At 46.4% G+C, this 26,531-nt stretch overlaps 1 protein-coding gene across 1 annotated transcript in view; it reads right to left on the reverse strand.

Annotated features, from left to right (window-relative positions):
- The window catches only part of LOC8029042 (protein 5NUC-like), a 46,545-nt gene extending 28,328 nt beyond the window's left edge, over nucleotides 1-18,217 (reverse strand). The window contains exons 1-5 of the mRNA XM_029966494.3: nucleotides 18,002-18,217; nucleotides 16,785-16,922; nucleotides 5,790-6,015; nucleotides 4,183-4,368; nucleotides 434-634 (exon numbers count right to left, since the gene is read on the reverse strand). Coding sequence (XP_029822354.2) covers nucleotides 434-634; nucleotides 4,183-4,368; nucleotides 5,790-6,015; nucleotides 16,785-16,922; nucleotides 18,002-18,205 — 955 coding nt within the window. The 5' untranslated portion in view covers nucleotides 18,206-18,217. The remainder of the gene's footprint in view (nucleotides 1-433; nucleotides 635-4,182; nucleotides 4,369-5,789; nucleotides 6,016-16,784; nucleotides 16,923-18,001) is intronic.
- Nucleotides 18,218-26,531: the final 8,314 nt, after the last annotated feature.

Here is a 26,531-nt window from a genome sequence, read left to right on the forward strand (position 1 = left end):
TTCAGGTAATTTGTGGGAATTAGAGAAATAAAAAAAATTCACGAATCTCGTTTTAAATCTTGGTTTGACAAACAATAGCAACCGGTGCTTTGGAAAAAAAAATGAGAATGCAATGGATGAAGTAAAGGAACAAGTCCTTCCTTCGCTTTTTATACAATAGGACACACGTGGTCTTGACTTGGCATATCAGCTGTTGAAGGAATGACTATGTTGAAAACAGGGCATGCATTTAATTTGAAATTTATTCGGTCGCGCACCGGAAGTTTGCACCCCACCCCCTTTTTTTCGCCGTCTTACCCAAATTTAAGTTATGTCGATCATTAAATAATGGTTGCCTTACCACGCTTCCTGCTATTACTTAACAGTCTTTTTATACAAAAAAAAAATTCCCTATTAAAAAAAAAAAACAATTTGGATCGACAGAAGTTCTTACCTTCTTGAATGCTTGGATCCAAAAGTATAGGGTTCCCATCCCATCCAGTCAGCCGTCCATCATTGCTGAACCGGAGCTTTAGGTGGCCCAGGTATTTGCCAAACCAAAAACCCTGAACAACCAGAGCGAAGCTTCCATCGCCTCTCTTCACGACTGTAGGGTAGGGTCCTTCTATTACGTCCTCCTTCCTGGGGCTCCGACCTGTAAGCGCAGGAAGAAGCATATTCGAAAACACGCCTCCTCCGGATGCGTAGTGCTTTCGTATCGTGCGGGCAAACGCTGCTGCGTGTAGATCACCGGTGAGCGTTCATACAGCCATCTGGGAAAGCGTACGATGTTTAAAAATGGTAAGAAATAAACGGCATTTTGTACTGGCGTTGTACGGTCGTGCCTTCGAGTAATCGGTAGATAAAAGTACTGCCTGATATAAAAATCGCGGCGCTATAATACAGTCGGGAACGTGCTTGGAACTGGAGACCTGCTGCCCTGTTTGACAGTGACAGGTTGAGCCAAGGCGCAGCGCGCATTTGAACTGTCAATGAGCAACCTTAGTGCAAATCTGCCAAAGCTGGAAACGACCGAGCTTTCGACCGGTTTGTTGTAAAGCGCCGCAGACTCCCGTCTTCAGGATCTCGCTGTCGTTTTATCATATTCTAGTCGACTGAATAAAGACACATTACGTCGATTCCGACAAATAAATTCTCTTTCTATTAATGGAATCAAAGTATCTACCATGGTTCTGTTCGAAGCTTCATTACTCTTTAGCTCCTCGTGGTTTCGCTGACTGTCCGGGCTACCTAAATCAACCAAAATCAATACATCCTTCGCTTTGAGGAGCTACACTCTCGAGGCCGGGCAGAAATGCGTGAAGTTATAGAGTAAGCGGCCCTTTACTATTGAGTTTGCGTCAAAGCGGTGCGGGGCAGTAAAACCAACAAAATTTTAGGATTATTTATTTGCACGTTGCATTATTTTCGAGAACCAGTACGAACGCATTAGTTAAACATCATGAACTACAAAGAATTGGGCCTCCCCGTTAGAGGAGTCTAGGATCACAAACGCAAAAATACACAACAGGCCGAGTTTGAGCCCCATACAGAACGCCATAGGCTACGATGGGGTTAGAGACACAACTGACGCTGTCTTTGTCCCCGCTCTGGCTGCAACGGGCGTCTGGTGTCAGTTTTTGACCTTCGACAAAATTTGTTTGAATGTACCACTCAAAAGTAATGTATAAAACGACCCGGTCACTGGCGGCCGTCGGCTCTGTTAACAACCTTGAGAGGGACGCGGACGATGGAAAGTCTGCGTCAACCCGGGCGAGATTTTTCTTTTCTTTTGATGCCAGATAATTTTCGTATTTCAAGAGAGCAATTTTTGAGTCACCAATAATCAGTTCTTTCTCACGTCTCCCACCAAAATCTGCAACACAAAACGTTTTCGCCTCATCTCTTTAAACGGCGTTTTCGATCGATCATTTAAGACATTGCTCAGGAATGATGCTCAAATCAAAAAGTCACGCGTCCTCTGCACGCAGGGAAATGACGCATGTCAGTGAGGTGCGAGAAAAGTGAGAAAATCGAACGACGCTTCTAGTTTGATGTTATTAAAAAAAAAAAAAAAAAGGCGAGGAGAGCACGATTTTGCCAACTGGGTTTTTAATTCAGGCGGGAGTTTCATATGTAGCTTTCTTTAGTCATTATATATGATATTTTTGCGCAAATACAGCATTTCCACGCTTAAAACTTCTGGGGTGATCATGTTTCGGTCGTTTGGAGCGGGAGAACGCCTTTAGAAAGCGTGTCACTAGAGCGTCGACGTTAGAGCGCGCGACACTAGGGCGCTGCGACAGTAGAGCGCTTGACATTAGAGCGCATGTCACGAGAGCGCACGACACGAGAGCGCATCTCTAGTTGAGCGAACACACCAAAATGTGTAATGTACCTGCGGCTCCACAGACAGAACAAAATTGTGCGACTCATCGAACCGGAATATCGGTTTCTAAGCAATCGAGCTTCTGGGGTTCAACGAGAACATACACGATCGAAAACGTAGCATCAACGAAAAGCTAAGTGCGGACAAGGGCGTTCTAAATAGGAACCTAAACAAAACTTCTACCCGCGTTCCAAATGTTAAAGTTATATTGATTCCCAGATTTCGAAGGTGAGCTTTTTTTTTTGTACCGGTCGGTTTTCCGGTGAACTTCTTTCCGCTGCCCATTTTAAATAAGATGGCAGACGCAAAAGGTGATTTAAACACCGTACCGTGTCCCTTACCCCATACATGTTTCAAAAGGAGAAGCTTTGCTTGCAGAATCCAGACTGATAGCAATGCAAGAGTTTTCTGGAGCGCAATGGGGTTAATGGAAGCTTTGAGACCACTGTGCCTGCCGCACCGGATGCTGTCGGTCTCAGCCCAGCGCTCTATCCCTCTGCTACGCTGACATCAACGCATATTTCATTTTCATTGTCGGCACATATCATCCCACATTAAGCGTTTAGTACAATGTCATTTGTGACAAAATGAATGGTTGGCGCATGACACTTGGCACGAGAGCTCCTTTCGCGAAATTGAACTTGAAAACCCCAGAATACGGGGAAGCATGTTATATCATATGTCGCTTCTTTCCTTTTCAACGTTTTAAGATAATTAAAAAAAAAATAGTGAGGTTGGTGGTGAACTTTATCAAATAAAATCAAATAACCGATGAAGCTAGGTCAGCTGTAATGTTTTTGTTTTTTTTCTGCGGAAATTGGTGCTACAGATATTCATTTTTTTGCTGCTGTCTGCTTTTTGTAACACGTCTTGGTTTGTCACACACGAAAACGTCGTCGACTCATTGGCAATGACCTTGCTAAATGCCGCGCCTTAAATCTCCGCCAATTTCACATAAAACACGCGATATCTGAACAAGTGGTCGGTCGGGTCGGGCCACTTGTGCGCTCTCGTTACGGGAGCTCTGATGACACGCGCGCTAATAGAGAGTTTTCGTAGACCGCATTTCCCCCTCCGCTAAGCCCTCCGCTACGAAGAGGCCGCTACTGCGCCTGCGCGCCGATGGCCTTGGCTGTAGAGTTCCGGGGATAGTAGTGGGTTGCGGAGGGTGTTGCGGTACGGCGAAAACCATCTACTAAAACTCTCTATTGTAGCGGGTTGCGGAGAGCGTTGCCGGGACGGCCAAAACGATCTACGAAAACTCCCTAATGCAGAGTTGTAGTAGACCGCGTCCACCGTCGCGCTAAGCTTACCGAAGCTTACCGCGACCGGAAACGACCTCGTGCCGTTAGCCTTGGCTGCAGAATTTCGGGTCTCGTTTTCGGTCGCGTTGAGCATAGCGGAATAGCGGACGCGGTCTACTACAACTTCCCATTGTCGCTGTGCTCTCGTGTCGCGCGCGCTAACGTCGTGGTGCTCTACTGTCGGCGCTCGAAAGCGCGGAACACATGTACGACGAAACCGTCCGATCCGACGTGCGGACTGCCGGAATGACCTTGGGGGGCGAGGGTTTTCTTAGCATCGGAGAGCGTTGAAAACCCTCGCCTCCGACCGTCGCATTGCGCGGTCGGAAGTCGGATCGGACGGTTTCGTCGTACATGTGTTTCGCGCTTAATGTCGGCGTTCTAATGTCGTACGCTCTAGCGTTGTACAGCCGTTTGGAGCAACGCAAATATCGATGTTGGGGTTGTCAGAGGCCCTTTAATTTCTAAAGCTGCGCACAGACACCACACTCAAGCATAGATCATACATACCACTATAGAGGAACGTGTTGGAGTGTCCCCCGACGATGAGCTGAAGCTCCGGAATCGCTATGGCAATTTCTTTGTCTTTGGCGTAGCCAACGTGACTTATAAGGATAAATATTCGTACACCTTTCTGTCTTAGCCTTTTTACTTCCGCTCTGATGCTTATAATCTCGTCGAATATTTTCACTCTACCTGAAATGTGCAGACGTTATTGTTAGGTATTATATTAGAAAGTGTTTATTGCATTTTCGGGACGTTCATCTTTGCTCGTGACGTTGTATCGCATAACTCAAAGGGGTCGCTGGCTTTTTGAAAGGACCGCATAGATATGTTTCTTTTGTATCGCACAATGATTTATCACGTAAGAGCCTGGAAGTGCTGGATCTCCTGTATCAAAATTTCGCTGAACAAACTTACAAAAATAAAAAGTAAAAAACAACAACAACAACAAGAACTTGAAATACCCACCTACGGCGTCCGTCTGCAAACAAAATGCCTGTGATTGGTGCAACAGTCAACAAACAGATGGCGGCAACACATCAATAGCAATGCATCTATTTTTTTGTTTAGCTTTTATTGTCGTTCTATTTTTATGTATTTATTGACAAGACCAAAAAAAACATCGCGCGTTCCGGATCTCGGATTTATGCTTTCCTTAGCAGATGAAAGTGATGGGTAGGAATTTTAATTTATTGATTTCTAACTGAATGCTCAGGTAAGTTTTTGACGTATAACTTTGAAACACAGGGTCAACCACCTTCAGGTCCCTCTGTGGTAAATCCTAGCGTGATAAGTTAAGAAACCTATTTAGGCGCTCCCTTCAAACAGCTAGTGATCCCATTCACTCGCATGGTGTAGGTAATAAACACTACCATAGAACGACGACAACTTATTACTGTGAAAAATCTCTTAGGTAGGAATCCTCATCCCAATAATCAAATTAACTGAATAAAAATAAGCTAACTTTTATTTGGTTGGCTTGAAATTAATGCTTACTTTTATAAAGGTTTCGAGGTTCGTTTGAACACCTGGTGCTATGCTGGGACTTGCTTCGACGCAAATTCCGGTTGTCTAGGTAATTACTTGCCAACAATCGCGCTTATGCCATCGACCGGCAATCCAGGATTACTTCTGGACTGGGTACATATTCGAATTATTTTGGCAGTTTTGGTTTCAGTCTCTACTTTAAGTCACGTATGGATGAAAAAGAACAAAACAGTTTAGTAAGTGAAACATAACTGTTTGGTTTTGTTTTGTTTTTCGGCCCCTAACTTAGATAACGCTGGGAAAGGATGTTTCATAAGCAACAGAAGTTGCAGTTATACGGCGCTTACTTCACCATAAGCCACTGTCAAATTGTGCGCACATTGGCCGGTACTTTTTGTTTATGTTTTCGCAGAATGTAGGGCATACAAACAAAACCAAACACCAAATCTTAGTTCAATGTAAATATTTTTCACGTTATAGATATTTGACTTGTTTCAGCAAAGTTTTTGAAATGTTAACAGACACGAATATTTTTATCATGAAACCAAATTCTTGACATTGTTGAGGCAAGTGAACACCTTAAAGTGTTACGTGCTATACCAATGGTGTGAAAGAAACAAACAGACCAGGCCTCGCGATCGTCCTTGTCTCGGTTGTTACTACACCCATGACTCCGATCTTCTGCCCTTGGACACTGTATACTATGGACCTTCTCAACCGAATCTCTTTCATCCTCGGTTCTTCTGAGGTCTCCAGGTTGGTGCCCAAAACCGCCACGTTTGCCGCTTCCATTTTTTTCAGGAAGGGAACAAGACCCTCGGGCCCGTCGTCGAACTCGTGGTTGCCCAAGCACTGGGAAGGTTATGAAAATTTTAAATAATAAAATGACATGGTCCATGTTTACCTCTCAGCAGCGTTACTAGAACAACTCTGGTGGGGAACTGCCATAGCAGCCTGTCCTTCGAGAAGGGGCGGATTAATGGGAAAGGCTTGTGTGTTTGTGTGTGTGTGTGTGAAGGGGGGGCGCATTTCCAGAGGAAGCTACACTAAAGCCCCTTTATAAAATTATGTTCACCGAACTCCCAAGGTAAGTGCCACGAGCGGGTGATCCGCCACCATTAGCTTCCGTCTCCTAGGGTAGTTCATTTCAGTGCATTGCCGCCATTTCCTTCCAACTGCCCCACTTTCGCGCATTGTTGCATCTGACGCACTTGTAAGACAAACACATACAGATCTAGTGGCTTCAAAGGGATACTGAATCGAAACTTAAAATATGCAGAAAACATCAATAAATAAGTCGAATAGGATTAGCTGAACCTGTAAATGATAATCGCCTTCTTGTATTTTGAACAAAGGGCTATATTTTTCGTTCTAAATCCCGGGAGTTTGGCGAGCGCTTCAATATCAGTCGTTGAGTGCGCGATGCGTCTCGAGAGATCCGGTGCGTCCTTGGCGCCGTCGTGTCATGCAGAGTCAAGCGTACCGTATAGTTACGAGCTTTTCCACTTGGAGGCTTCAGCGCGTTGCAATCTTGCGTCATCGAAGTACCCGAGGGCTTTTGCATATCACAGGCGTAGCGTGGAGCCGGTGGAGCTGCCTCGTGTGTGTGATGACCGACCAACGCGACGAAAACGGTGAGCATGATGACATTAATTGGGACGGAGACGCCGCCCCATCACTACATAAAACCCGTTTGCTCTACCGACGTCTAACCCCTGGCTAGCTCAGTTGGCACAGCGCTCCACCTGTAATGGAGAGGTACCGGGTTCGATACCCGGACCAGGCGGATTTTTTCGGTTGCGCACCGGCAGTCTTGTACACGTTACTAAAAAAAAGTAATCGATTACAATTACTATTACTCTTGGCTAAAAAGTATTCGATTAGATTACTTGATTACTCGACGGAAAAAGTAATTGGACATTACTTAAAGAAGTAATCGTTACTTTTCCGATTACTTTATTATGTGAAGACGCATCTTTAGCGCTCATAACAATGAACTACTTCCAACCTATATTTCACATTTGCACAAGCATTGAAGAAGAAAAACTGGCTCCCTCTTCGTGGTCGTTGCACCTTCACAATGCGGACACAAGCATAGAATTCGTTTGAAGACGCTTGATGATTTGGGCGTTAACCAGTATGGGTGTGTGTGTGTGTGGGGGGGGGGGGGGGGGGAGCGGAGGGGGTTCTAGATCTTGTTAAGCTTGAGCAAGTGTTGTCGCTCAAAGTTTGCGCCGCTCATTTTATTATTCACATGTGGATGAGCTCGCATGTTATACAAAGAGCAGCAGCTCCAGGATTTGAAGCGGATCATGTGTACTATCCTTAGCGGAAGAGATCGCCCCGACCACTTCTCAACTCGAAACATTGCTTGTCACAAAGACCACGTAGGAGAAATGGGGAAATATTTCAACTGCCTTTGTTATATTTTGCATCCGCTTTAGGCATTCTTCGGTTCTGGTTTTCCTACTGGCCGCGAGTAGGTACCCTAAGCAGGATTTTTTGTTTATTTTTTTTTATTTCTGTGTGTCTGTGCGTGAGGGGGCTAGTTTGAACGAAGGACTCACAAAGCTACATTCTGCTTCCTCAAACTTTGCCCTGAATGGCCTTTGTCACTCACTGGTGCTTCCCCCTCCCAGTCCCAGCTAAACAAAAAAAAAAAACCCGGATATTTCACAGAAACTGTACATAGAAAGAAATTGACCTCGTTTCCTACAGCTCAGCAAAAATCATTCGTCTTTCCGTTCGAAAAAAAAGAAAAGCAAAATTTTATTTTTGTTGTTTTATAAAAAAAAAGTGTGTGCCCGGGGGGGGGGGGGGGGGGGGGGGCGTGGACAAATTGTAACGGTTACAAGTAATTTTATTACTTCAAAAAGTAATCAGATTACTGTTGTGATTACTGTCTAGTAAAAGTAATCAACTGATTACAAAATTACTCCAAAAAGTAATCGATTACAAGTAATTAGATTACTTGTAATGCGTACGGTACAAGTCTGCGCACCGGTCACCTAGCTGTGTTTGGAGATTTGTGTTTGTCCCCCTTGTTCCCCTTCTCCAGGAATTAATTTTCATCATTCTTGTCCAGCTCGCTTGCACCTTTGCATATAATTGCATTATAATCAAAGGTAGATCGACTTGGCTGTCGCGTTGAGGGGGAGAGAGTGTATGACCATCTCGTTGAGGTGGAAAGAGTGTATGACCATTCCGTGACGTCATGGACTTTGCTCGCAGAATTTGAAATAAATCTCCCGCCTATAAATATTGCTGTAATTCTTTTTCGCATAAATTTAATTTTTTTGACACGCGTGTCCCAATTTGACTTAAAAAAAAAACACGTTTTCTTTTCTTTTCAATGGGCCTTTAAGTCCAAACGCAGTAAACGTTGTAGGATTCGATGGCGCCATTCAAGCGGCACCAAAAGTGCACTGTCATGGCGGTCGTCATCTTTGCGCGTTCAGTATCACCGTCTAAACCAATCAGGCACACCAAATGCGGCGTGATCCTGCGCTTTTAAAACATGACAGGCTTTCCTTTAATGATTCTTGTACTACGGATGCCATTTTTGTTGATGTTTCTTATCATGATGCTGTCCCTTATCAACGTTTACTCCCGAAATTTCCTCAGCTAAACAGTGATAGTCATGCTATCAGTTGGATGTCATCATTTCTTACTGATCGGAAGCAGTCTGTTTTTTTTTAGATGGCAGCTCATCATCTCCCATGTCGGTGAAGTACCGGACTTCCCCGGGGCAGTGTCCTTGGAGCACTTTAGTTTTTCATTTGCATAGATGAGCTACCTTCACTAATCTCGTCATCCGTAAGGATTTTCGCCGACGACTGCACTCTGTACCGCCGAATCTCCCATCCTAACGACTCGGAGATTCTTCAACGTGACATCGACATCTTGGGTGAATGGTGCTTATCGTGGCCAATGAATATCATCGTTGCTAAGACCTAGCAATTTTTTTTAAAATTGTTTCAATCACCGCGTTTCTTCCTTTTGTATTCTCTCCGCTAAAATGTATGTTTTGGCTGGTTGTTTGAAGAGCATCTTGATATAAAACAGCGCGACAAGACAAGGGCTAAGTAAAGGCGAGACAGGCGACGCGCTGACTATCAACTGAAGGTTTATTACCACCAGCCAAATAACCCATAGTTCTGACTTCGAATGCTCAGATTGATAACAGAGTTAACACAGCACCAATGAAACTTGGATTTCTTAGAAGGCATTTGAATTTAGCGCAAGAGGACGTTAAACTTACTGCATATAAAGCCCTCGTTCGGTAAAAATTAGAATATGCCAGCTCAATATGGTACCCTCATCAGCAATACATCATGTACAGATTAGAGTCCATACAAAACAAAGCTCTCGCTTCATTCATCGTAATTATTCCATAAAAAAACTGTATATCGGTACTCAAGGCTATTTCTAACCTAACTCCCCCTGATTCACGCCGCAAACTACCTCATCTCACTTTTTTTTTTTTTTTTTTAAAGTTTTATTACAACATGTTATCGTTCATGCTCACTTACTGCAAGCTTGCCGCATGCATTTCTTTGCATCACGATCACTCCTTAAAAATTGCACCTATCATTGGACGCACCAACAGATTCAAACAGTCCCCTCTTCCGTTATCTATTGCAAACTGGAACTGTCTCTTTAACGGAATAGCCATTGAAACTAACGAAATCATATTTCGAGAAAAGTGGCATCGATGTTGTCATGCATATTGTTTTAAACACCATATGTTCACGTTTTCTAGGAATTGCGGTTATTACCACAGTTTTTTCTTCAAATAATGGATGTTATAATCCCGTATATTTGGTTTCAGGTTTGTTGTTTAAACTTGTTTTTGTTGCCAGTGTATTCAGTTCTTTTGATTTTGAATCCCCCCCCCCCCCCTCCCCTTCTCATATAATACGCTTGATCGAAAGTGTTTGAGGATAATAAACTTGAACACTCAATCCCAAAACTTTGTCCGTCCCTCTTTCCGTCCGTGAATTTTCCGCTAAATTCGGTGGGTAAAATTACGTCACGGGACCTAACGTCACATGACCTCACACCAAGTGGAAGACTTAAAGTCACGTGGCCTCCAAGTCAATTCAGTTTCTCCGCTAAATGTAGTAGGAAATTCGCGTCTTGTGACCTAAACACCAATGCAGTTTCCCCGCTAAATTTAGCAGAAAAGATGACGTCACGTGACCTATAACTTAGGGTCCGTTGTAACAAAACAAAAATGAAAGACGTTTACAAATCTCTGTAACGCGAAATTAGAGTGCAGCTCTTGAGGAGAAGGGCAGGGTATGCCTTTCTTCTTCTCTCCACTCCTCCCTCCATCCTCTTCATCCGTACTTTCCCCTCTTTCTCCTTCCTACTCCTCCTCCTCCATCCGCGTACCCTCCCATCCTCTTCATCCGTACCCTCCCCTCCTCCTCCTCCATACCTTCTCCTCCTGGCACAGTTTCCTCGGTAAATTTAGCTAAAAAAATTGACCTCAAGAGTAATTCTATTCCCCGCTGTTGAGGTCACTGCTGTTCAATTAGTGTTGAGGTCACGGGACGTAAATTTTCCCGGAAAATCGAGCGGAGAAACTGAATTTGTTCATAGGTGACGTGACACCAAGTCATGTGACGTCATTTTTCTCGCTAAATTTAGCGGGGAAACTGAATTGGTGTTGAGGTCACGTGACATCAATTTTCCCGCTAAATTTAGCGCGGTTACGCCGACGCCGCGATACGCGGAAACGGGCGCCTGAGGCCTGCGCTCTAAAATGCGGGACTGGTGTTCTCCATGTAGCTCCCGGAGGGAACTAATTTTTTTTTTCACGACTACGTTATTACAACCAGTGCCCCGCAACACTGTAACATTTCGTCACTTTATGCAACTTTCGACCACAGGCATGTTCTTGACCATAAACTTCGTTCGTCTTCCTATTACCGAGCTCACCACCAGTATTCGATCTGTATCGAATCCTTAACGTGATGTAGGTTTCGTTTGGTTTACCTTGCCTCTCAGTTTGAGCTGTCCACATGCAAGATACTTGCGGCTTGTCGCTAGACTTTATGTCACATTGGTGGTACGTGTGCCCGTGCCTTCCGCTACGCCAGCGTGACGGCTGTCTAGGGTATTAACTGCGACTCTGGCAGTTCTTGGCCTGATGTCCATCTTGTTGCATAAAAAAGCATCGAGGAGCCTTCTCGTTTCTTTCATATTGAAAACGTTGCGAATTGTCTCTAGATTATTTTTGTCCCAGGTTGTTCTTTTTCTCTCATGGATCTTGACTCGATCTGGGCCTCAAGAAAAAAGGTCAGCTTTTGCATCCAGATCATTTAACGTCGAGCATTCACTTTCAAGAATGCCTGAGTTTGCTCGAACAGGTTGCCACAAAGACACCCATTAGCATCCTGTGTCGAAGTGCCTCGTAGGTCTTTTCTATTTTCTCTACTTTTAGACACCCGTCAAAGTATCTAACCAGCCTTGCTGCACACGGTCTTCTCGTGTCTCGATTTCGCTTTTCTAAATCTCTCTCGATACCCTTCTTTTGTATATCGAGACCTGGTGAAGGAGAGCCAGTTTCATTCTACAGCGATAGCTGCGATGGGCTCTTCCCACAATCGAAAATGACGCCCGTTGTTGATGTTGTAGTTGGCGTTGTAGGGCGTCCATCGTTGATATTGCCAAATCCTTGAAAAAAAATCGCCCGCCGCTTGCGGGAATCGAACAGGGGTCCGCTGCGTGCGAATCTGGTGCGTTTCTATTGAGCTACGCCACAACGTTAACAACTCGCTCTATACTTAGGGTTGTAGTACCCACAATATCTGCGGCCATCCAAAACCTGTCGCCGTGGGTTCATATCTTTGCTGGTACGCTTAACGATCGTCGTATACCTCGTTATACGGCGGGGTTAAGGCCCGTTGACACACTTGCTACAGAGTAGGACCGGCTGAGACGAGACCGGTTTTTAAGCGTTTTGCGATGGCTTAGGATCTGCTCCGCAGCAGCGCATCTGGACCTACGCCGCCACAAGAGGCTTAAAAACTGGTCTTGTCTCACTCGGTCGTACTCGGTTGCAAGTGTGTGAACGGGCCTTTAGCCTACGCGAACTGAACCCACGACTTGGTCCCGCTGTATCACTGCCGTCTTCGCCTCAGCCGGACGAATTCCGCCTGACACTGGCATTCTCGCGCCGCGTGTTCTCCATCTTCACGCGCCTGCACAATTTTCTTCCTTTGAATATTTTTCTATTTCTCAATCCATCTCTGCAGAATAGATCTTCAGATATGCCAAGTTTCTTCCAGTCGGCGTCAACTTATTAAAGGGACCGTGAAACTATTTTTCAACTTCTTTCTTCTTAGCTTTCCTCCTCAGCTCAAAAGTGAAATGAGAAATCTAGTGGTCGCAATGTGCGATGACTCAAAGCTTGTACCAAATATTCGCTTGTAGCGTGCTTTTTAAGCATGCCATGGAACTTGTCATTTTCAAGTGATAAGTTCCGTCACGGCACTCATTGGCTCCAAACGGCAATCCAAATATTCGTCGAGGGCTTGATTGTTGACAAGCGCATACGTCCGAGTGACACAGTGCTCGTGTCCAATTCGTGAGCTGAGCTCGGCTGACGTAATTGGGACCCGCTGATGCATCGCAGTGAAGAGGCGAGAAGCTTTCGAATGAAAAGAGGTAAGAAATGGTGCTCTATATTTCAAAATTTTTGTACCGAAAAGCAGGATTTTGGTTTTCTACCCTCGTGCGCTAGTTTTCTTTGAGCCCACTAAACGATATGCGATTAGTAAAATTCCAATATAAAATCATTTATCCCAGCGCATAATTCATTTCATGGTTCCTTTAATTTTTACATTTCCCGAACCAGTCATGGTCCCGCACTTTCGCTTTTCTGTACCAACGAGATCAGACCAGTAAATTAGAGGGGAAAGGGGTATGTGGCAAGTTTGCCAAATTGTCACTTTCGTCAGGGTGAGAGAGAGAGGCGACGACCATGGCAAGATAAATAAAAAAAAAGAATAAGTCTACAAAGAAAAGGAAGATAAAATGATATTAGAAGCGATTGAAGAAACGAAAAGTTAAGAGTAGTAAAGCAAAGTGCAGAAGAAAATTAATACAAAAGGGCACGCCAAGGCGAGGAATGTCAAGGTGACCAGATATCATCGAGGACACAGGGTTAGCGTGTTATCTTATACCCGTGCCACACGGAGAACTCGAATGCCATTTACAACGAATGACATTTGTGTGATCGGCGAATCAGCTCGCAACCTGTCGCGCGTGGAATGCGCCACGCCCGGAGTGTCGCGCGCTGATTGGCCGTCCGCAACAATGGCATTCGTTGTAAACGGGCCGTTTGATCCTCATAACGCTTGCCGCATGACGAAGGGAGTGAATAAACAACCCTTTCAGCACAAGTGACGAAATGATTACGATCATCTCTAAAAGAAGGATTAACGGCTCTACACAACCTTGACAGTTTGTCAGCTGAGAACAACACGTCCACGTCACATGTGCCTGCTATTCTTTTGAGGCTACGTGGGTTTGACCCACGTAGCTCCCTGCAGGAACTATTCTTTTCACACAACTACCATGTTACAATAAGGCGGTTAGAAGCGTCAAATTTTCGCGCTCGTTAGAGAGAAAGAAAGAGACGATGAGCATGCTAGAATCAAAATGAAAGGATGGTTTTAGAACAACAAAAAAAGAGTACACACAAAATGCTAGAAGTGAAGCAAAAAATGAGCAGTATAAAAGCAGAGTACCAATAAATGTTAATTCGAAAGAATCACGGTTAAAGACAATCACTTCGCACCCCTTGCCTTAAAGGGATATCACAACGAAATTTCGGCGCTCATTTTTTGGTCTATATGTGTTCAAAAGAGCAGTATCACATGGAACATACCAATATCTTGTTAAGAAAAGCCTCGAAAAGGAATTTTAAAACGAATTAAACGATTAGCAAAGAGCACCTGGTGGATGTCGCTAACGCCTCGTTTGTAATGCTCGTCTAGGAACCTTGACAGCTAGTGACGGAGGTTGTCTCGTCTCCGGCCACGACGAGAGAAGGGGGGAAGGAGGGACTCCCCTCTTCCCGAGAATCCCTTTTGTGTGTCGCAGAAGTAGCTATTGTCCCCCTAGAAGATTATAGAAGATTAACCCGTCACTCAAAATTCGTACAAAAGCAGCCGCTTCAGTGGCTGGAACGACTAGGCCATCCTCTCGACGTCAGCCTCGCCGTAGCTTTGCTCGTCTTGAGACGACCTACGTCACGATTGCGTTGGATGTCACGTGCTCTAAGTTGGGCCTTCTCCGAGCGCTTGCCAGAAAGGGCCGTTTATAACGAAAAATACAGCCACCAGGATCAAAATACAAACGTGCGATTGTCATTTACGGATATTGTGGATCATATTCAACCTATTTTTGAACACGACGGGAATATTTCAAATTTTGTTGAAGTATCCCTTTAAGACCAGGTCTCTCTTGACGTAGCGTTTTGCGGACCGTCGCCGCTTGAGGTGAACAAATGGGTGCCAGTGCAGCGCGCCTCTCCTGGGGCTCTCCGTGGCAACACCGCCTCGTTGAGGCACCCCGCTGACAGAGCGCCTCCTGCCGACCGCTGCGGCTGGTTTTCATCGGAGCTCTGGCCGTAGCCATGCGTCGCGGTCCGACTACTGGCTTCGAATGAGGAATGTTCTTCGCTCTCGCCTTCCACGCGAAACTTTCCCCTCCTCCTCCTTTCTTCTTATTTTTGTTCAGAAACATCATCACGGAAACGTGACAGGCACCAATCTAGGGGAACTATCTGTGTTTTGACAAAACAATTTATAAAGAAAATACAAAAAGCGTTAGTAGCGAGTTTGCGCGGTGTTGCTCTTTGTACGAAAGTCTTGGGTTACTCAAAATCAAACAATGTTGCTGGTATAAAATTTTTATTTTTCATAAAGCTTCGCTTTCTTTTTTTTTTTTTTTTACCAAACTGCTTAGGCCGTGGTTCTTTTTTTCTTTTTCAAATTTATTGACTAGCTCCAGTCATGTGAATATGAACGCTGTTATGGTCTCGGTGCTCTACTCGAGTGACTTTTTGCCCTCAGGAATGCGCTTTAAAAGCGAAAAAAGAAACGACAAAACTAGTTAGGACAGAATATAGAAACTGTGCTGCACTTCGGCCCATAACATATTTAAAATATCGCGCCGATTCCCCCCGCTCCCCCCTTCAGGCTCTTTTGCGACGCCATGTTTTCACTTCATGTTTATGAATTACATACGGAATTTACGCTAAAATTTATTTCACAGATGATAGCCAGAATGGATCAAATGGGCTGGCAATTATTGAAAAAAACGCATGTCAGCAGAAGTGACTGTTTTTAGTGGCGAATGTGAGTTTATATGTTAGAGATCTGTTTCTTAAAACAAGAGTGTAATTTGGACACCGCAACTCTCAGTTCTTGCGCGATTTTGGCTGAGCTGCGACCTGTATTTTCTTTTGCTCGACGCCACCAGAGAAGCCAAGTTTACATTTTTCAAGCTCCCATACCGGTCGCGACCCACAGTTTTTGAGACGCTATATTATGGCATACAATTATTAATGCTATTGGTTATATCTCGAACCAAAAGAAAAAGAAAACTGAACGCACATATTCACGGGAATGTTTGGTACCGGTCGTATTTCGGTGTTCTCCAGGGTTAGGTCGAGTTCGACCTCTGGTTTGTGAGTGATTGGGTCAATCTAGCGTGTTCGTTTTCTATTATCTGCAAAGTAGCCTGGTTGCATAATTGTAGAGTTTTGTCGCCAGTTGTTCCCGCTTAGCAACTATCAAAGAGTTAATTCGAAAACGTTATCTCTTAATTCATAAAGAGAAACAATTTTAATGCGAAAGCATTAACTGTCCCATGGAGAGAGCCGACGTCATCAGCTTCGAAGCCGCGCCAAACGGCACATTAAATCCTTTCTCCAAGTGAAGCCAGCTCCCAGCCATGAAACCACGCGGAAAGCCTAACAAAACGGCACCTAGTTTCCCCGACCCCAAGGAGTGGATTAAAGCTGATGTTTGCGTTGACATATTCTTAAAAAACAAGTTTAGACTGATTTATCCTAGAATTTATGAGGATTTGACTGGACGAGGAAACTTATTACACTCAAGCTTAATGAGTTTAGGAACTGTAAAGAAACAGAAATATCTCAAATGTATTAGACTTGTCGTGACGGTCACGACTTCTTTAATTCAAATGTTAATATGACTTCCGTAATATGACACTTTATGCAATATTTATGGGATTGTAGGCTGGAACAGACAGTCCTTCACTTCGTTTGAACAAGAAAGTTATAATTAATTCAGCAAATTATAAAAGTGCGACCACTTATTTGTTTTCGAAGCATCTCGTAAAAAAAGTTAAAACTTAAATGATTTTTTCACCTCGTGGCCATAACAAATTATCTTGTTTCACTGTGCAGCGTTACCTACTTCCGAAAGGAGTGCAAATGCCCAAAAAATTCGGTATTCTAATGGTGTGCACGTTTTCGCATGATAGAGGAGTCGCACGACTATTTTTGTTGAAATTACGAAATAATTAGGTTCTTGAACGTCGGTGAGATAACAGCTCTTAAGCTTGCGATGACTCACCACTGCGTCGTACATCATTCTTGACATTGCCTCAGAAACAATTTTATGCCTGTGGACTGTGTACCACACGGTGCCTTGGTAGAAGTCGCCAGCATTGAAGAAAAGAGGATTTTCTGATCTTGCTTTTAGCTCTTTTACCTGAAAAGATTAAGTCGGAGCTCCGGATACACCATGTATTATTATTAAAAAAAAAACCAAAAGAAAAAAACCTTGAAAAACAAAAGCCTATTATAAAAGCGAATTGTAGCAAGCAAATAATAAGGCTAAACAAAATACTATTTCGAAACTGACCTCTAAAATTGTAGACAGGTAACTTCTTGATAAAAACGGACGGAATAGCAAAATATGCACTTTTTGGGTTGGGCAACCATTAAACAAAACGAGTTCTGCTAGTGGACGTTCCTGTAGTATGACATCGACCGAGATGCCACCCGAAGTATCAAAGAGAAGTAAACCGCGATTTCTAACTATCTCTTTTTTTTTGTACCTCTGAATTTTACTTGTCCCTTTTCATTTATTTTTCTCATTTTATCTTAGTTTATTCCTTTCTTGTTTTGGTTACCGGTAATTCTGTATTTCAAAACCTGCTGCACCGGTGCTGCATTTAAGGGGGGTTGGGGGGGGGGGGGACCATGCAGTCAAGCTTTTCTAAACAACTTTATTATTTTGTCCTCCCGAACATTATGTTTGTTGAAAAATAAAGCAAATTAATATTATTATTATCTATCTCTTTGTCATCTTGCCTCCAGGTGGAAAGAAGGAACTGTACATATTACCTTTTTGTCACACTGCTTTCTCAAGGTCTACGCAAAGTTCGGATTCGAAAATGTTTTTTTCTCAGTAACCCTCCCCATATATTTTAGATTCTAGGATGAAGATCATTTCTAGTCTATGTTTGTACAAATACTGTTTCTTTCCCCTTCCTTTGGACCAGCACGAGGAAAGGAACTGAAGACGTTATCCGCTCAAGTACCGTACAATGCCCTTTTTGTCTAACCCCATTTGAGGCTAAAACTACCGCGTTGTCCTCGAGATGTGTGAGGGAGCGTCTGAAGTGTGTGTGGAGAGGGGAGGGTCGTTGTTCCTTAGGTTCTTCTTGGTGCCGTCCCGGTGGCCGCATGATACTGCCCCGCGAACCGCATGCGGTCCGCTGGCCGCGGGTCACCGACCACTGATGTTGAGAAACGAATTTATGACCTTACCACGACCTCGCTCACCTTAGTCAGAATCCTTGCAACCCCTCCGAAGCACTCTTTGGCCCTTTTGTTCTTCTCGCTGCATGAACCGCCTCCTTTGTTGCTTTCCTCGAAGTGAGAGTGGATATCGTTGGTGTGAATCACGGTCAGGATGAAGCCGTTCTCATTGCTCGCCCCGCCGATGAATAATAAGGTTTCGAAGATAACGAAGCGAAATATACTCATGGTACTTTGAAAGTACGCTGCTTCAAACGTATCTATGCCGGAGCACACAATTGTTGTATACATATACGCTAATACGGAACCGCACGACGAGAGAGACTAGCCTCCGCAAGGAACACCAGCTGTACTGATATGGAAGAAAAAGTTTTTCGAGTTATTTGTTTCGGTTGGAACAAGAAAATGCTTCAACTGTACAATAGAACGATTATTCATAGCCTTTACCTGTCGCTATTTACAATCATAGCGGTTTCATAGTGTTTTTGTGTGCGTTTCGCATATAAACTGGAGCTCTTTTTTGACGTGAAACCCGTTAAAAATGGCAGTGTGTTCGCTAAATTTAGATCTCAAGGCTCTGGTTCGATTCGCTCTGTCGTAGTCTCTACTTACCAAGTTTTTAGAACACATCTGGATGTAGGTAGCGACCGTGATGTGAATAGCCGTTTTTGTTTTGAGGACGAATATTGCATCATGGTCAACAAGCACCGTCGAAGCCGCCCACGTGTAAGCTTGTCATGTCGCTTGCTCATGTGATATCGTGACCGAAGCGAATACACATTTCCTTGAAAGCACGCTAGAATAGACCCTTTGCGGAATTTAGTTTGACCATTGTGAAAACTATATCATCTGTTGATGCTAATGGCAGTCTTGTGGGGACCGATGAAAGAAGTTGACTCTCACGTAAGTGATGACGTCACACTATGGCGCTGTGTTCCAAACAAAACTTTGCTAGGGTCATTGTTATGGGCAAATGCATGGGGTCTCGACGCGAGGTTACAATTTGTTTGATTAAAAATTAATGTTTGCGTAGGCATTGTGTCGTCTCAACATCTAATCATTAAGGCTTTTTCAATCGTCGCAATGCCTTATACCAATTATAAATGCCCCCAAAAAAGTTTTACGACCGGTTTCGCCTTTCTAGAAGAAGACACAGTGGCTTCGCGGGTCCAGTGGCCCTTTCTAATGGAGCACGTAGCTGCGTTGAATTAAGTTGGTGACGAGTGACGAAACCTTTATTCTTGGGGTCAACTTTCTGTGGGATTTCGGAAGCGAAGAGAGCATGAGCACAGCTTTGAGAGACGCTCGAGGTGCATGAGAGCGCGAACGCCTGCCCGGCTTCCGAAAAATTTGAGGCGGCTGAAAGCGCTGGGAAGCCGAATCACGTTATCAATATAAGATACTACTACAATGTGAAATGAATCAACGCTGATGTGCAGGTGAGCATGGGATTCAACAATTTATGACGTCACGATAGTTGCTTTAATGCACATTTGTGTGATGAAACAAACTGTCCGAGGTAAGCGATGTCAAGTTAGCTAATGTTTTACCGAGTTCGTTCGCTATTTAAGGTCTTGCTGAAAACAAAGTAATCAACATGAATTTTCCTCATTTTGGTGATTAGAAGCAGGTATGAAACATACTTCGACATTGCGAGCCTGCAAACGAAATTTGGGGTCTCGAATCGATGATACTAGATTCAAAATAGTTGCTCCTTGATTACAATGCACGCCAACTGAAAAATAAAATAAAAATACTGCCGCTGCTTTGACACCATGTACTAAACATATGGTTACCTCGTCGTATTTCTAGCAGCTTTCCTATATATGATGATTTTCGTCAGGCAGTATCTCGTATCACACGTAAATATGATTCGTTTTTACAAACTTTTTGAGTTTTGAAAGGCTCGTATTGTTCCCAATAAAAACAGGATCAAAATCGTAACACTATGTAAAAGATGCAAGCTGTTGCAGACGAGGTACTTCAGTCATTCCGTATGCCTTCGTCGCCCGCTGCAGGCATCTCGAGACGCCTCGAGAAAAGGATGTTTACGTCGCAAATATTTCAGAAACAGCCGATTCTCTGCAAACCTCTGTTGTGGTAAGACGCGAAATCGGGGCCTCCTATATCTATTTTTCTTAGACGTTTAAATCCCACGTCTAATGTTTGAACGAGCGCTCTTTCGGAGCGAGATCCGGTCTCACGTATTCTTCCATAGTAACGCGCCCCTTGCAACAGTTTGTGGGGAGCAGAAAACGTCTCACTTACAGAGTCGATTCTGTATTTGCTGTCACGTCAAGAAAAATAAAAAAGAGTTTTCTGCATTATTCATGCGTTGCGAGAAGTAGTTCTTACAATGTTTGGTTGTCGAAGGAAGAAACAATGCATTTGGAGCTTGAAACGTGTACGTCTTGACAAAATTAAACAAAACTCATGTAAGCTATGTACACCTACACTCCATCGTACGCAAGAAAGGGGAAATTAGCAACGTTCGACGGGGAGTCAGACTTTTTCACTTCGGTTCTTGAAGTGAATGCGGGTATAGATGTTAGTCCACTAGTTTGTTGTTAGATATCAGCGTGATCAGGCTTATAAGCTTCTATTCGCTACGCATTTCGGGGTTTTGTTTGGATCCTTATAAGTCTCGCCCTTGACATGCCCTAGACAGCTCATAACAACAAAATGGCGGACAGTACAGCGGGAAGCAACGCGACTGATGACTGTTCCAACGGACCGGATAAATCGGTTATGGGAAAGTAATGGGCTAAGATTTTGTACAAAGGTAGTCGAGGTACGTGTATTGAGGATGCAAAAATTTCACCGACCAACTTACCTGAGTGAAAACTTATAAATGAAAAATTATAATCCCTACACAACGGCGGCCGTCTGCTAACGAAAGGCGTCTGTTTGGTGGCACATAAAATCGCTGGCGGCCACGACGGGAGCTTCCCTCGCCCTCCGCAATACACCATTTGCCAAATTAAGAAAATACAGGGAACGTGGGTACACGCGCTGCGCGCGCTGGCGTCTTCAGCTCTAACTGTTCGAATGCAAAATTCTAAAACACATTTCACTTCGAACGGACGTTTCATGGACTCTTTATTCGGGTTATTTACTTCGAATTTTTTCTATTGGGATGCCGGGCACGTACAGCGCGTGTACCCAACCTCCCAACATTTTTTGATGCTTGGGTAATTCAAAAACAAATGTTATACTGCAGACGACGTTTCTGAGCCCGAAGCGATGAGCTCTCTTTCTTCATAAATTGTCACTGTATGATTACTAAAAAGCCTTACCTTACCAAAAAGATGATAAAACAAGAAAATCGAAACAGATTTGTTGTCTCGGATTTTTCGAAACTATTTTCGGCTACATGTTGCAGCCTGCTTTGCACCCTCTGGAAGTTACGGCGTCTTTTTTTTTTGGCTGCAACATTAATCCATGCTGTTTTTGGGTGTAAGTTCCTTTCACCGTGCGCTTAGGTTCCAACGAGCGAGTAAAGGTTTTTCGGCACATTGACACTTTAAATCCACGTTGTTGTAAAAAAAAAAAGATTTTTAAGTTTAAGTAAAAAAAAAAGTGAAAGCCGTTTACAACTCCCTGTAACGCCAAATTGGAGCGCAGCTCTTGAGGAGGAGGAGTGAAGGGTACTGAGGGGAGGGTAGACCCCTCCTCCTTCTCCTCCTCCTCCCCTCATTCTTTAATATGCTCGGGGGGGGGGTCACGTGACCTCGGGGGGGGGGGGGTGTCACGTGACTTCGGGGAGGGGGTCACGTGACCTCGGGGAGGCGTGACCTGGGGGTGACGTGAACTCGGGTGTCACATGGGGGGTCACCTCAAGGTCACGTGACCCCCAAGGTGACCCCCACGTGACCTCAGGGGGTCACGTGACCTTGGGGGTCACGTGACCTCAGAGGGGTCACGTGGGGTCACCTTGGGGTCACGTGACCTTGAGATGACCTTGGGAGGGGTCACGTGACCTCGGGGGTCATGTGACCTTGGGGAGGAGACCACGTGACCTCGGGGGTCACGTGATCTCAAAGGGGTCACGTGACTTGGGGGTCACGTGACCTCAGAGGGGTCACGTGACTTGGGGGTCACGTGACCTTCAAAGGGTCACGTGACCTTGAGATGACCTTGGGAGGGGTCACGTGATCCCAAGATGCCCCACGTGACCTTGGGGGTCACGTGACCCTCACGGGGTCACGTGGGGTCACGTGACCTTGAGATGACCTTGGGAGGGGTCACGTGACCTGGAGGGGTCACGTGACCTTGGGGGTCACGTGACCTTGGGATGACCTTGGTTACGCCGACGGCGACGGCGACGGCGACGGCGACGGCGACGCCGCTCAAGCCGGGAACGGGCCCCTAAGAGCTGCGCTCTAAAAAAAGCCGTTTACAAATCCCTGTAACGCCGAATTGGAGCGCAGCTCTTGAGGAGGAGGAGTGAAGGGTACTGAGGGGAGGGTAGACCCCTCCTCCTCCCCTCATTCTTTAATATGCTCCGGGGGGGCGGTCACGTGACCTCGGGGGGGGGGGGGGTGTCACGTGACTTCGGGGAGGGGGTCACGTGACCTCGGGGGGTCACGTGACCTCAGAGGGGTCACGTGACCTCAGAGGGGTCACGTGACCTGGGGGTCACGTGGGGGTCACCTTGGGGTCACGTGACCTTGAGATGACCTTGGGAGGGGTCACGTGACCTTGGGGGTCACGTGACCTTGGGGAGGGGACCACGTGACCTCGGGGGTCACGTGACCTTCAAAGGGTCACGTGGGGTCTTGGGGTCACGTGACCTTGAGATGACCTTGGGAGGGGTCACGTGACCTCGAGGGGTCACGTGACCTTGAGATGACCTTGGGAGGGGTCACGTGACCTTGGGATGACCTTGGTTACGCCGACGGCGACGGCGACGCCGCTCAAGCCGAGAACGGGCCCCTAAGAGCTGCGCTCTAAAATGAAAGCCGTTTACAACTCCCTGTAACGCCGAATTAGAGCGCAGCTCTTGAGGAGGAGGAGGGAAGGGTACTGGGGGGGTGGGTCAAGTGACCTCGGGAAGGCGGGGGGTCACACGACCTTGGGGGTCACGTGACGTCGGGGTGGTCACGTGGCCTGGGGCCACGTGACGATGCCGATGACGTCATCAGTGACGTCACTGATGACGCCATCAGTGATGATGATGATGACGATGCGGATGCCGGTAACGTCATCAGTGACGTCACTGATGACGTCATCAGTGGCTATGGCGTCAACGGGGGTCACGTGACCTCGGGGGGTATCCCCAGGTCACGTGACCCGGGGGCGGTCACGTGACCTGGGTAACCATCGTGACCCTCGTGAGAGTAACCCTAGTAACCCTTTTGAGGGCAACTCTCGTGACCCTCGTGGGGGTAACTCTCGTGACCCTCGTGAGGGTAACTCTCGTGACCCTCGTGAGGGTAACTCTCATAACCCTCGTGACCCTCGTGAGGTAACCCTCGTGAAGGTAACCCCTTTGAGGGTAACTAACCCTCGTGAGGGTTACGAGGGTAAGTAACCCTCGTGAGGGTAACCCTCGTGAGGTAACCCTTTTGAGGGTAATTAACCCTCGTAACCCTCGTGGGGGTTACGAGGGTAAGTAACCCTCGTGGCCCTCGTGATCCTCGTGAGGGTAACCCTCATTAGATTAACCCTCGTAACCCTCACGAGGGTTACGAGGGTTGCGGTTACGCCGACGGCGACGCCGACGCCGCTCAAGCCGGGAACGGGCCCCTAAGAGCTGCGCTCTAAAAAAAGTGAAAGCCAACCCCTGTAGCACCGATTTGGAGTGCAGCTCTTGAGGAGGAGGAGGGAAGGGTACTGAGGGGAGGGTAGACCCCTCCTCCTCCTTCTCCTCCTGCTCCCCTCATTCCTTAATATGCTCCGGGGGGTCACCTGACGTCGGGAAAAGGGGTCACGTGACCTCGGGGGGTCACGTGGGGGTCACCTTGGGGGTAGCGTGACCTTGAGGGGACCTAGGAAGGGGTCACGTGACCTTGGGGGGTCACGTGACCTTGAGGTGCCCTAGGGAGGGGTCGCGTGACCTCGGGGGGTCACGTGTCCTTGGGGTGACATTGGTTACGCCGACGGTGACGCCGACGCCGCTCAAGCCGGAAACGGGCGCCTAAGAGCTGCGCTCTAAAATTGAAAGCCGTTTACAACTCCCTGCAACGCCGGATTAGAGCGCAGCTCTTGAGGAGGAGGATGGAAGGGTACTAGGGATAGAATGGAAGGGTACTGAGGGATAGGTGACTCCCTGAGGTCACGTGACCTCAGGGGGTCACGTGATATCAGGGAGCTTGGCCTCGGGGCCACGTGACCTCAGGGGGTCACGTGACCTCAGGGGGTCACGTGACATCAGTGGGGTCACGTGACCTCAGGGGGTAACCTTCATGACCCTCGTGAGGGTAACCCTCGTGAGGGTAACCCTCGTGAGGGTAACCCTCGTGACCCTCGTGAGGGTAACCCTCGGGACCCTCGTGAGGGTAACCATCCGAACCCTCGTGAGGGTAACCCTCGTGACCCTCGTGAGGGCGAGCCTAGTAACCCTTGTGAGGGCAACTCTCGTGACCCTCGCGAGGGTAACTCTCGTGACCCTCGTGAGGGTAGCTCCCATAACCCTCGTAAGGTTAACTCTCATAACCCTCGTGACCCTCATGAGGGTAACCCTTTTGAGGATAACTAACCCTCGTAACCCTCGTGAGGGTTACGAGGTAACCCTCGTGAGGGTTACTCACTTTGGTAACTTTGGTAACCCTCGTAACCCTCGTGAGGGTTACGAGGGTTACCAAAGTTACTCTCGCGAGGGTTACGAGGGTAACCCTCGTGATTCTCCAGAGGGTAACCCTGGTGAGAGTAACCCTCGTAACTCTCACGAGGGTTACGAGGGTTACGCGCGGTTACGCCGACGGCGACGCCGCTCAAGCCGGAAACGGGAGCCTAAGAGCTGCGCTCTAAACACGCTTTTCGAGCGAGGCTCGTCAAATTATGAGGCGCTGGAGAAAAGCGCGTTCCGCCTATTGAAAAGCATGCGGGATGGCCCTCAGCACGCACCTGGTATCGCTGCGCCGCAGCGTTCTTCCGCAACATAAAGTCCACCTGCTTTCATCGCCGTCACCATGGCAACGAACGGCGAATGAATGGAAGCACACTCTAAGAAAAAATGGAGGAAAAAAGTAGCAACGGCGCGTCTTCCTCCCTTCTACTGACGCGCCCCCAAGCGGACACGAGAAGAAGGGAGGAACGAGACGTTTTCCTCCTTCTCCAAACAGACGGGAGAAAACTTTCGCCCTCCCGACTCCTCTTCTTTCGGTTTCGTTTTTCGAGCACGTCGCGCACGTTGTTTAATAAATTAATGTTGAGTTTATTAAAACTCAGTGGCAGCGAAGGCCGCCTGTAATTTCGTCTTCTAGTCCAAACGTGCAGAACATTTCGGTTGCATTGACGTTTTTACCACTAATTTTATCAAACGAGCAAACGAAGCCGCTAGAAACAGCGAAGTTTTGGAGCAGTGCCAGCAGCGCCACATACACTGGGGGATGGCCGTCTCCAGATTGCGGGACTCGCGCGGCGCGGAACTGCAGTAACGAAACCACGCGGAACTGTGTCGACGTTTTTGACGTTATGGAAACTGCAGGAACCGCGTCCAAGACAGGCAGGTTTTGACGCCGGCTGCCTGGGTGCTTTCTGTCCTGATTTCGGTTCTGTTTTCCGATGCCGAGTGCAACCGGCGTTCAACGTGGTTCTGTATTTCTGCGTGTCAGCAACATAGCTGCAACATCGTGATGGCAGTGTTGTGGGTTGTGAACAGAAGACTGGAATTATCGCCGATGTGACCGTGTGTTCGCGTATCAGTGGTGTAACAAGATGAGATCGTAGACTGTCGGGCATTGCATGATGCCGGGGTGTCGCAGGTTGACATTCCGCTTTACATTAAAAAGTTTATTACCACTTGAGGGATTACATGCAATCGATCAACGTGCGGATGGTCATGTTGGAACGCTGCTCTGAACTGTAGAAGCTCCTATCGCTATCGTACACTGGCCAATGTGACTGTGGGAATTGTCTCGACCCCGAGAGCGATTGCGCTCTGGGGCAAGGACTGAACAGTACTAAATCGTGACGGTAAGTACGTATATTTACAGTATGGAATTTCGGCATTAAAAAACAATAGTAGGTAAAATCGAAAAAAAAAAGCTACCCTTTATTTTGCTGTTTAAATATACTACGGTTCCTGGAGAAGCAGCCCTCCAAGGGGCGCGCTGCGATGAGCGCTTGAAGTTTTCGGGCTCGCCACGGCGTAGCTCCGTACACTTAACACCTGCCGCAAGTCGCGGCTTTGACTGCATTCAAGTTGATCGAAAAGCGATTTCTTAGCCCGGGAAGCACCACTTCCAGCTGAGTGAATATCCGCTCTACAGAGATTAATTGAAGACGGCAATTGCAGCTTTGCGCGAACATCACAAATAGAAAAACCAATAGAAATACAGGCTACGGCGTGCCGTGTGGGGAAACAAACTCATGGCTTCGAACCGCATTG

Source organism: Ixodes scapularis, unplaced genomic scaffold (genome assembly GCF_016920785.2).
Source record: "Ixodes scapularis isolate PalLabHiFi unplaced genomic scaffold, ASM1692078v2 PGA_scaffold2__306_contigs__length_199485367, whole genome shotgun sequence".
NCBI classification, from domain to species: Eukaryota; Metazoa; Arthropoda; class Arachnida; order Ixodida; family Ixodidae; genus Ixodes; species Ixodes scapularis.